Source organism: Cydia fagiglandana, chromosome 12 (assembly GCF_963556715.1).
Source record: "Cydia fagiglandana chromosome 12, ilCydFagi1.1, whole genome shotgun sequence".
NCBI lineage: Eukaryota > Metazoa > Arthropoda > Insecta > Lepidoptera > Tortricidae > Cydia > Cydia fagiglandana.
This window is the reverse complement of record NC_085943.1, coordinates 9,877,945-9,890,721: the sequence shown is the minus strand read 5'-3', so window position 1 is coordinate 9,890,721 and position 12,777 is coordinate 9,877,945. Positions and strand designations below refer to the sequence as shown.

At 39.2% G+C, this 12,777-nt stretch overlaps 1 protein-coding gene across 1 annotated transcript; it reads right to left on the bottom strand.

Moving 5' to 3' along the window:
* Positions 1–741: 741 nt before the first annotated feature.
* LOC134669338 (uncharacterized) lies at positions 742–11,826 on the bottom strand. The gene is made up of 9 exons (XM_063526851.1): positions 11,737–11,826; positions 11,051–11,285; positions 9,639–9,775; positions 8,847–8,963; positions 8,378–8,509; positions 7,723–7,876; positions 5,594–5,715; positions 3,809–4,001; positions 742–968 (listed from the first exon to the last, which is right to left on the bottom strand). The coding sequence occupies exons 1-9, from the start codon at positions 11,824–11,826 to the stop codon at positions 742–744; spliced, it is 1,407 nt and encodes a 468-aa protein (XP_063382921.1).
* Between the last annotated feature and the right edge of the window lie 951 nt (positions 11,827–12,777).

Here is a 12,777-nt window from a genome sequence, read left to right as displayed (position 1 = left end):
CGAGGGACCTACGAAAAAAAAATCCAAGAACTAATTATTCACGGGTAGGGTCGGTTTTTTGGATATAATGACCGTACTAACTCCAATATAATGGAATTAGCCGACTTTTCAAAGTACTTAGTCGGAATTATCTGAATACAAGTACATCTTACGTTTTGGCGACGGCTCATAGAGCCTCTGGAGAGGTCCGCTCGGCCACTGATCTCTCTACGTGATACCTAGACATACCTACCTATGTGCTAAATACGTTTCTGGACGTGGCGAACGTCTCTTTCATAATAACATAATTACGAACTAAATAAACTAAACTTTATTCTGCTAAACTTAGAAAATAAAATATAACTTCTTAAAAGAGAAATATAACTTCGATCGATGCTAATACAAGACTAGGAATCACTGTGGTGAGTTTATCCATCTTCGCCCTGTTGATCGTCTTCCTCGGTGGATCCATGGCCGTGGCTTCAGGCACGGTTGTGGCATCCGACACCAATCTCTCCTCGCTTTCTGTGCATTTTGCATCTTCTGAGGATTCCGTTAAAAATTATTTTAACGGATTATCGTCAGGTGACAACCAAAACTCACTAATTACTAAAAAATAATTAAACAAAAATCAACCTTATTCAAATGATAATTTACCTATTTACCTCATTCAGTTCATAGCTATTAACTTGTGGTATCAATTAGTGAGTTTTGGTTGTCACGTGACTAAATATGGGGTGCTAGTAATCAATGATATTGATTTTATTCTTCTTCGCCCTCTTGCGCGTCTTCGTCGGTGACGTCCGTGGTCGTACTGGCGTCAGGGATGGTGGTGACTTCGGTGCCCGTGGCGGCCTCAGGGACGGTGGTGACTTCGGTGCCCGTGGTGGCCTCAGGGACAGTGGTGACTTCGGTGCCCGTGGTGGCCTCAGGGACGATGGTCACATCCGACACGTAACTCTCGTAGTCTTCCGTGCGTGTTGCTTCATCTGTTGAATTCAATCAGAATAACCTTTACTATAGTTGCTTGCTGCTGGCTTTCTGTATCCACTATAATTTCTATGGTATTGTCATAGCTGTTGGTTGTCCAAATAAATAAAATAAAAATAAAAAATAAAATAAAATATAGTTCGTTTTTTTAGCATTAGAAATAAGGTAAACAATCTTGATTGTCATTTTAATTGAAAAACACGTTTTATAAATAAGTCACGTCAAATATGCACAAATATGTAACAATCATGAACCTAATACGATCATTTATATTCTTCTGCTTTCATTAGTAATAGTTACTGATTTTTAAAAGGCGTTTTGCAAATAAAAGACATGTCAAAGTCGCTACATTCTTTCTAATGCTAAAAAAAAGAATTATAAAACCAAAGTGTAAATCTTTCCTCTATGTTAGAAAAGTATGGCGCTTTTTGTTTTCACTAAATTGTCAAACTTTTGATAACCAGAGTTATCGTATACTGCGTTTCCACCAGAGATATGCGCGGTCGCGTATCGAGGGATGTGTTGTTGAGAATCAATAGCCGACTTGAGCTGCGCTGAGCGAGGATAGGCCCCCCGTGGGCTCAAGGAGGTTTGTGTTGTAGGTCTACTCAATACTACCTAACTCTTATGACTCGGGAACAAATCCTGTTTTTGTCTGTGCTAATAATAGTTCAAATTAATGCCGGTAAGGGCCGGGATTCGAACCCAGAACTACCGGCTTCATAGGCAGGGTCAATGCTGACTAGGCCAGACCGGTCAGAAGTAATTCTATTGGATCTTAACAAACACATTCCTCGCTACGCTACGCATCCTCGCACATTTCCAACGCAGCCCAATGTACGGAACCGTCCAGTTTCATTGTATACTAATTTGCTATTGCAACATTTGCAACACTAAAATACATTTTTTTTAGTCTATTGTAGTGTCCCACTGCTGGGCAAAGGCCTCTCCCCTTGATTTCCACAACTCCCTCTGTAGTGCCTTCTCCGGCCAGTCACTGATGAAGGCTAGACGCCTAAAGTCTAAAATCTAAAATACATTAAAATGCTTTTTTTGACTGCTATGTATTACATTTTTGCGCCAAAGACGATAGGTTACTGATGACAAATTGTTGTGTGGGACGTAAAGACAAACACTTATCTCTGGAGTATAAGTTTATTCTGATAGGTACATGTCGCCTATACTAGGGTACCTATACAGGGTGATTCAGGAGACGTGAGCAGGACTAACACAGCACATTTCGTAAATTATAAGCAACTGTTTCGTATCATTATTAGTGAAGATAACGTTAATTTTCTAGTCGTGTTGAAAAAAAAAGTTATTCATTTATTTACGACATGGATGGTCACCCTACAATTAGAATACTAATCTACCGATATTCTGTCTCAAACTGAATGTCATCACGGTCTGGTTACTTTTGAAAACTCGTATCTTACTCAAGTTGACAGTTTATTTTCTTCGTAATCATAATGCTGTCATTACGGTTAAAGAGGTTTTATGTTTTAATTAGGTCTTGTAGGGTGACCATGATTGTAGAGAATTAAATTTGCTCTCGCCAAAAAGTTAAAAAATAGGAAAAAGTGTGGTTATTTCACCCAAATACGACGGTGATCGATCAATTATCAGTTACTGAGTGTGCAGGATTAGTCCTGTTCACGTCTCATGAATCATCCTGTATATGTATCCGGTACACATGAGAGTGTGTGTGTCATAATGGTGCACACTACACCTCCCTTCCAAAAAGAAAAAAAAAAAGATTAGAAGTTTAAAATTTTTTTTTCACCATATTCACGGTTTTACAGTGTATGACAAAAATACGCATAAAAATAAGATATAATATCTAAGAAATATCAATATTTTAATGTAGGTACCTAACCTTTTTACGTTTTTAGTTTTTAGTTTGTTTGTAATTTTTAGGAAAACAAAACCATATAATATTTTTCAAACTCGAAGGAATGTCAGGTGTCATCTCCATACATAATATAGCACCTAAAAACGCCAAATCTCGCAACATTGTATTGAAATGACAGCAGCTGTCATCCTACCCTTCGAGTTTGAAAAATATTACCTATATAGTCGTAAAACAAAGTAGAATATTGATAAGTAAGTATATGAAATAATTGGCAAATTAATAATACCTAATAACAATTGCAGCACGCTTTGGTGACGAAACGAAATTACAAAGTAGGTACAGTCAAGGAATTTAAATTCCGACCCATTTCGTACTTTGTCACAGTGACAACCGTATGAGGTCTCTAGCGGCATATTGATTGTCACTGTGACAAAGTACGAAATGGGTCGGAATTTAAATTCCTTGACTGTACATAGGTATATTCATTATACAGTTAGATACTAGTTGTAAAAAATTAAAATAAATTATAGTATAGAGTCTGTGCGGAAAGAGAAGAGTCGTGGAATGTATCGGGCCCAATATATTCCACGACTCTTCTCTTTCCGAACAGACTTTAATAAAATTTATAAAGTACGTGCAAATATTCCTCGGAGAAGAAATAAAGAATACAAGTACGAAAAATCAAACAAGTGACTGTAAATGTTACAAAAAAAAGGACTTATAAAAATAAGAAAAAACTGGTGCCCTTAGCCAAGGCACGAGGTATATCACGTATAAAAAGTGATAAAGAGGTATTAATTATATTTGACTTTCTGTTTCTAAAGGTATTACCGTACATTTTTTAAAGACACTTATTTTCTAGTTGTGTGTGACAACGGTTTAAATGTAGATATACCTAAGTATTGATAGAATTTCGCTAGATGCCGCTAGATGACGAAACACAATTTAATCGTATAGGGTACACAACAGATGTGCGGTTAAGCTAACCGGTGATTTCTTCGGTAACTTCCTCGTATTCTTCGTCGGAGTCCAGCGCTGGGACTAGAGTGGGCTCCTCGGGCACTGGAGGCGCCTCGGGCATTTTGCGCGCCCTGGGCACGTGGGGCGCCTCGGGCACATTGCGCGGCTCGGTCATTTTGCGCGTCGCGCCAAATTTCTCGCCAAAGATCTCCGGGGGCTCCTGCAGCATTTCATCATGTCAAGGACCTCAATCTTAAGCAATACATGTATAAAAACTCAGCCAATACCACAGTATAAATAATAGTACCGTACAAAAAGAACACTTCCTACAACCGAACCGAAGTTTGACAGTGATTCAGAGACGAATCATGCTATCCGTTTCTAATGTATGGCACTATCCCTTTCGGCTATTTAGGGTTGTCAAAATTCAAGTCATTATCTTATCTGTGGTCGTACACGCAAAAGGAAGTCAAGTGGTGCCAACCCTAATAATTTCTCGGAGCAATGCTGAGCTGAACGGAGCCGAGTTTGTAGCCGAAGTCAGAACTAGTCAGGAGTGTCTCCCCACTGCCAATACATATAGTAGTGTACCCTATGATGGGCGTGGAACCAGTAATGGGACAAAAAACCACAAATCCTGTAAAATAAGTGTCTAAAAGTAGTTTATAAACACTGCCTGTATATTATCATAAATAAGAGTCCTAGAGCTGTTTCAGTTTGAATTTTTATTAAATTTGGTTGTTTTTTAAGAAATTGGCGTCAATCCAAAAGTTGTCGTGTCACTGAAAAAAAATACCACTACGAATTCTTAACAACTTCGCTAAGAGAGGTGAGTTAATTTATTAAATTTTAATTAATTAATACTTGATGAAAACTAAAATGTGTTTTGTTAATTGCATTTACCATGAGATAAGGTATACAACATACTATGTTGTGAGTCCACACATGTAAAAAAATAGTGGTATTTGGCCCAATCCCATTATAGGAGCTGTAAAACTGCATACCTCCTATAATGGGAAATTTACATAATGATGCTTGCCATGCCATCATTTCATGTTTAAACAATATAGAAGTAAAATGTAGTTACGAAATATGTCAACCAGGAGGTATGCTCGGACTTCGGATAAATTAATATCGTTTTTTAGTGTGGGTCAAATCTTGATAGCCGAGTTTGAGCCACTTTCCCGTTTTCCGATTGAGTTGAAATTTTGTATTCGTAATTAAATATGCAAATCGGATGATAATGCAATATTATGATAACATGGACCAGATCTGATGACCTATTTCAATATTTTATACTGATAGAGCAGTGTCCATTACTGGGGGGCCCATTACTGGAGCTTTGGTGTCCATGACTGGAGAAAAATAGCATAGTTTTAATTTGTTAAGTATGTGGAAACTCATTGCAGTATCTTTGATACAACACGCCTGAAACATGAAAGACGGGTAGGACTTTCATCTTTCAATACGCTAAGCGGTAGACCATTCACATGTATTAGGGAAATATCACAAATACTCCAAATTCCCTCTTAAATGTCCCATGACTGGTGCTGTTACTATGCCCCACCGCTGGGACACAGGCTCAGATTCAAGGACGAGAGGGATTGGATTATAGTCCTACCCCAAAGCGAGTTGTCACATAAACCTTTGAATTTCTTCCTCATGAACAAATAGGCTTCGCTACATAGAAATTTACGACTGCACTGATTTCATTTAGTAACCATGTTTACCTACACTCTGGAACACAAAGGCTAACCTTTGTACTCCTTTGGATGTGTGATTATTGATTAACAATGTACATAGGATACATACCCTTGCGAAGGAGATTCTGGGAACATTAGTAATCGACGGAATACTATCATCAGTTTCATCTTTATCTGAGCGTAAGGAATCTACCATGCCACTTGAATACGGTGTTCGTGGCACACGGCGACCTACAAAAGAAATTATATTGAAATAATGAATTAATAGGTAGCGTTGTTTTTAAGTCCACACTACACGGCTAGCAGAGCTTCGGACTGTGGACGGGGCGCAATATAATTTGCTTGCCATACAGCCATGAAAGTCGTTGCCGGCCGTGTTGTAAGGGATTTACTTGAATATTAAGACTAGGGAAACTTAAGATCGTGAATAGTGATTATGAAGATTATCATTGCATAGCAGAACTAACACACAATTTCAGATCACTTAAATAACGCGCTCAAACACCTGAGAAGTGAACTGAGTCGCAGGAGCGTTCCTTCGGGCCTGCCAATTTTTAGGGTTCCGTACCCAAAGGGTAAAACGGGACCCTATTACTAAGACTTCGCTGTCCGTCCGTCCGTCCGTCCGTCCGTCCGTCCGTCCGTCTGTCACCAGGCTGTATCTCACGAACCGTGATAGCTAGACAGTTGAAATTTTCACAGATGATGTATTTCTGTTGCCGCTATAACAACAAATACTAAAAACAGAATAAAATAAAGATTTAAATGGGGCTCCCATACAACAAACGTGATTTTTGACCAAAGTTAAGCAACGTCGGGAGGGGTCAGTACTTGGATGGGTGACCGTTTTATTTTTGCTTTTTTTTTTGCATTATGGTACGGAACCCTTCGTGCGCGAGTCCGACTCGCACTTGCCCGGTTTTTTACGTCTTCTAACTACATTAGGGTTGCCATACGTCCCGGTACGCCGGGACATGTCCTGGTTTGAAGCATGATGTCCCGGTGTCCCGGCCCATAAGCAAATTGTCCCGGTTTATAAATCATATCTATTTAGTAGGGGGCATTGAGACAGACAGACGGCCGGACGGTCAACAAAGTGATCCTATTTGGGCTCCGTTTTTTTCCTTTTGAAGTACGAAATCCTAAAAATCTACCTACTATTATCTCGAAAAAATTTCGCGCTCGCTTCGCTCGCGTTTTCATTTAGGTACCTACATTATTTGTGACAGTCAAGTTGAAATTTGCTACACATATATTATGTCAATCTATAACCCGAAGACGGACATGTAACGTAAATAAAATGAATTTTAAACATAGGGGGCACTTATTGGGGGGTAAATGAGACACATAATAAACAAAGTTTTGCAAACTATATGGTGTTATATATCAAGTGATAGAGCTGTGGGAATCTCAAATATATTTTATTAATAATTTTAAGATTAATAGTTTAGAAGTAATTTAAGTAAATAGACAAAAAATGACCACTTCCCCTCTTTATCTCCGAAACTACTAAAATTAAAAAAAAATACTAAATAGTTCCTTACCTATAGATGACAGAAAAACCTATTAGAAATATGCAGTCAAGCATGCGTCGGACTTATTACTTAGTTTTTGATCGTCCCTTACGGGTCTTTTTTAAACATTTCACTCACGTTTCACATCAAAATATACATTGTTGAAAATTGTGTAATGTACGGAACCCTTGGAAGGCGAGTCCGACTCGCACTTGGCCGGTTTTCGTTAAATGTCCCGGTCTGAGCCCCCACACTTATGGCAACCCTAAACTACATCCCACGCTCTTACATTCAATAGTCTCAGCACCCTACTAAAAAGCTGTGGAAGCACTCGGTCTGTTCGTCATAGTTTTTACGAATGCAACGTCCTGCCATCTGACCTTCCAACCCAGAGGGGAACTAGGCCTTATTGGGATTAGTCCGGTTTTCTCACGATGTTTTCCTTCACCGAAAAGCAACTGGTAAATATCATTAATGATATTTCGGACATAAGTTCCGAAAAACTCATTGGTACGAGCCGGGGTTTGAACCCGCAACCTCCGGATTGAAAGTCGCACGCTCTTACCGCTAGGCCATCGGCGGTGCATACATACCATACACATACACATTAGGGCGACATAAGCATGCATGTGGCATCACAACTTCATAAGGTACTTAAACCAAGGTTGGAATCCACTTTCAACCTCTTGCTTACGTCGTTCATGGTTCTCTTTACACAACTCACCAAAGTCAATGGCATCGCAGGAGCACTCTTTCGCATTTAGATCTTCGCTAGGGATGTGAGTGAGCATGCGAGTGGTGTCAAACGGCAGACCCAGCTGGTTCCTGACGTCCACCTCGAACATCTTGCTTACGTCGTCGTGGGCTACTTTTAAACTCTGCAAATATGCAACAACTTTGTTTAATTGCAGGCTTGTTGAATGCTACAGATAAACGGTATTATCCAAAGTTGCACAACTCTTATTGAATAAAGAATAAGGAAGCTTTTTGCTTTTGGTTCTGGCATAGACAAAGTTCTGGCGCTGTCGGGAACTCAGTGGATAACAAAAAGGTCTTAAATTAATGTGTCAATAGATCTATCTTCCTCGAGCAACATCGAGTGAAGGTCCAGGCAGCTCCCTCACCAGCTCTCTTCGGCGATTCACCAGGCTCTTGGTGTACGTTGGTGTACGTTCCTGTGGACTTGATATCCCTTGTACGTTGTCTGGAAACATAGTCCCTTACGATAATGCGTCCCAAGCCGACTTCCCTGGAACGTGACCGTCAATCTGCGGGCCGGGAATGGGTCGAGTTTCTTCCTTGAGAGAGAGTAAGTTCTGTAGATATGGTAGCAGAAGATGTCTCTTTATAGGCTGCCTGTAAACAGAGTAGTCCCTTACGATAACGCGTCCCAGGTCGACCTCCCTGGAGCCTGCGACGTCAATCGGCGGGCCAGGCAGCTTCTTCTTCGGCCCAGGCTTTTCCTTAAGTGTGAGCAAGTTTCTGCGGACATGGTAGCCCCTGTACGCTGCCTGCAAACAGAGGAGTTGTTTGTACGTTACGGTTAATGTAAAAAATTAACTGCTTACCCCCTTAGTCATAAAACTTTAAATAATGTCTCTTTCTTACCAAAAGAAATGCCAAAACTATTATCAACGGTTTGTTAGATTTGATAAATACCTATTTATGAGTAACGCCATCGCCATATGACCTGTGTAGCTAGTTTTGTAAAATAAGTACATTGTACAAAAGATTCTGTGTATTTCTGTGTGTGTGTGTTCTGTGTATTTTGGCATCTTAAAGATCGGATATTTACTTAAGTGCCTAATGACGATGCTGTTGATGTGATGGTGAGGTATAGTATAAAACCTGTATTTTCTCCGTGGCTCTGTTAAGCTCGCTGAAGGTTGGGTTGGTTCTTTTGTAAATCTCGAGGGTATGTGCCGCGGCTACCTCCCACGGCTCTTCTGGCTGTTTCGATAAAGTCTGATAACAAAGAACTTAATTTAAAATAATATTTATTTTCAAACTAGCTTAAGACACCATGACCAATCAAATTAAAGCCGACCACTGACTAACAGGCCGCCGGACGATATCGGCCTGTCAGTTAGAACAAAAATTTGACAGCTCCGAACAACTGACCGGCCGATATCGTCCGGCGGACTGATAGTCAGTGGTCGGCTAAATTAAGGGTCGGTTGCACCAAACCGAACTGTTAAAACGTTCTCTATTTTTGTATGGGAATACGCATAGTAATTTTTCTGATGCCCGTTGATTTAACCATCACAATTGTGTGGTTGGTGCCACGGGGTCTATAAAAAAAAGTCTATAAAAAAAGACATTTAATATCTGATTACTACAGTTTCGTCAAATGACGCTGAATGCTCCTAATTATAATTAATAAAATTATAATTATTAAAAACTACACTAATCTTACAGTTTTCTGTCAATTTCATTATTTTTCAGATGTACTTAATGTATGTACCAATAAGCCCAGAACCAGCCAGAACCCAGAATAGCCTATTCTGGGTTGCCTTACTACTCAGACAACCCAGAATAGAGTTCTCTGGCGCAAATGTACAGGGAGACCTGACCCCAGATGAACTGGGAACATGGGTTGGACAAAAAGAAGAAGAGTACTTAATGTATATACAAACAAACCTTTGCTAACAATTCCTTCCTGTACCAATAGTCGCGGTAAGCGTTTCTTGCGATCTGGCAAACTTTGGCGGTCATATCCTCGTCTATAGGATTCCTATGTAGGATTTTTTTCAGGATCTGAGTCTCTTTCACATGCTCTGAAATAAATATGCATTTTTTTTAATGGTGATGGTTGTGTGTAGGTGTGGGTCTTGATAGTTGGCCTTAATACCTGCTTGATGGTTAATGCTAATAGGGTAATCCGGTGGTCTCATCACATATTTTGGTATTATTACTTTATCCATCGAACATTTTTAAACAATACCTACACATATTCTGCCGGTCCCTTAAAATTATTAAATAAATTTAAATAACCTTGACCCTTTGCTGCCTAGAGGTAAGTACCTTTTAATATTTGTTTATAAACAAACATAAAACAATCTCAGCGCAGCCGGTTTGTATTTGCTACCTACACCTTCCAGAAAAACCTTAAAGTATCAAATCTAACTTCAATTTATTATGGACACAATTGAGATTCAATAAATTTCAAATGAGAATGGACTTGTGCTTGCACTTAATGCACTTTAGTTTTAGAGTTTATATGCTTAGTTCTCGTATATTTATCCATATCCGTATAATATCCCAGTTATGCGGTTATTTACAATAACACTTAGCTACCACCACAGGGCAACAAGTGTAAGGCTGACCTTCGATTCCCCATAGTTATTACTAATCCTGGGATCGCAAGGTACAAGTTTATAATTGACTGGTTATATCGGCAAGTTTTTGAGAATAGAAATGCTGCAGGCAGTGCAGTGTAGGCAAAGTGCGTTGAGTCATATCGAAATAAAACAGCAAAAGAAAAGGTCGAGGCCAAGAATGTCGCTCGATGCACGCAAAAGCGTGTGCGCTCGGAGCAAATGTAAATGATGAACGAGCAAAACTATTCACTTTCTAGGTTGTAGGTATAAATATTAGTAAAGCAATTCAATAATAACATTTGAATGACTTTCAATAATTTTGACAACTGATTAAATTGTGATTTGGGAGTGAAAATAAGGCAGCTAGTTCGAATACAGTAGCTCGGTTCTCCAGGCTTTGGTCAGTTTCTTTCGTATATGCATTCTAGATATTTCAGTTTATATTTTTATTGTTTCATGGTTATTAAAGTTTCTTTTTGATTCTATTAAATATTTTTGATCACTTTTCCTCAGTCAACAATGACATGATTTTTTGGGCTGGTAGTTGAAAGAACAATGAACTACTGTGTATCGCTGTGCACTAGAACAGATGTTTCTACTGAAATCAGATCATTCTGCTTTTTATACCAACTGTTACGTGACAGGGCGTAAGTTGTAGGGTACATCTCTTCCCATAAGTAAATCCACTTACTTGGTTTTACGCTAAAGAAAAGAAACCTGCTTAAATCTTACCATTTCCCTCATCCGGCTCAGTCTTCTCAATCTCCTCATGTATAATAGCAGCTATATCAGAAGCCTCCGCCAGCGGAAAGCCCAAGGCCTCCAAATGCTCCGTCACCGAGGGTCGGCAGTCACACAGGTCGTCCAGTATCTTCACCGCCATGATACCGTGTTCGCGCGTGATGATGAGCGCGGAGAGGTAGTTAGCCACGAAGTCGAATATTTTTTCTGGTTGCGCGCGGAGTACCTGACGCGAAGTTACTTATAAGTTACCTAAGCAGTCATAAAGGTCAAAAAGTCGTAAAGGACATGAGTGAGTGCAAGTTATCCAAGGAGGATGTCGTGGAGAAGGTTAAGCAGGAAAGCTGACCCCGCCACCGTGTGAGATGGATAGCTAGGAAGAGAGAGAGAGAGAGAGAGAGTCATAAAGGTCAAAGCTGACTAGTCCTTGCACGGTATAAAATAATATGTTATAATTCCCATAATTGACCCGCTTCTAACTTCTACACCCCCCCGCTCCTAACTTTGACAACTTCAGAGCTAGACAAGAAAATAAAAATAATATGGCACTGATCACTTGTGCATACATCAATTTTTAAAAACATTTTTTGGAGATAGCGATAGGGAAGACTTTCCAGCTTACTCATCGCTTGTTTCTCAGCCAGTCAAAGCCATATATTCTATACTTTACAAGTTACCTCACGAGTTATATCAGCCATGAGTTCTTTGAGGCCTTCTGGAATGGTAAATACGTTAGCACAACCATGTTTCTGCAGTAATTCGTTCATATTATTAGTTTTCTTTTAAATATTGGCCTAGAACATAAAAAGATAAAAAGTAACACTTTTATTTGTGACACCGTGTCAGAAATTTTGTGACAATATGTCACATAGAAGGAGGTAAGAGGATTTAATTAATTAATTGAACCTATTTATGTGGTGCAAAATTGTTTTCCATCGTATTTTCTCGGAAATGTTCATATTTGTCATGCTACTTCAATCAACCTCAGTACTTTTTGTACCGAGACTGACTGAAACGACTGAAATAACAAGACACATTCGTAAGTTTTCGTGAAAATACGATGGAAAATAATTATGCACTAAATCTGCAGAAATTAAAACTTTCCACAGCCCAAACAAGATGGAGTCTGTGCAGAAAGAGAAGAGTTGTGAAATGTATAGGGCCCAATACATTCCACGACTCTTCACTTTTCGAATCGATAATGTAGGCAAAATTGCTTTAAGGTCTAAACACACATGCGAGAGAACGGCGAGGCAAATGATAAGGCGAAAAGCAAACCTAAGTGTGAACGCAGCATAAACGGACATCTGACATGCCTATAGTTACTTATTAAACGACTCCAAGAAGGAGAAGGTCCTGTCTTCGGCTGTGGCTATTGTTTTTATTATTCTGTATTATTCCATTATGTAACTTCGAGTAAATATTATGATGTTTCTCTATAGTCCATAAAGTCAATTTAATAGCGCAGACTTGAACTTTACCTATTAAGTCCTTGATTCATATCATGACAATAGGTTTGCAGGTATGGGTCATTTAATAATGGAACGATGTCTAATCAAGTAATCAGTTATCCCACCAAAAACATAAATGTAAAAAAGGAGAGCCAAGTTCAATACAAAAATTATGCTTGACTGTGGGGCTCGCCGCAAAAAGAATGGAGATCTAAATGAGTGCCACTGCCAAGTTCTATGCAAAATCCAAATATGTATTTATAGGAA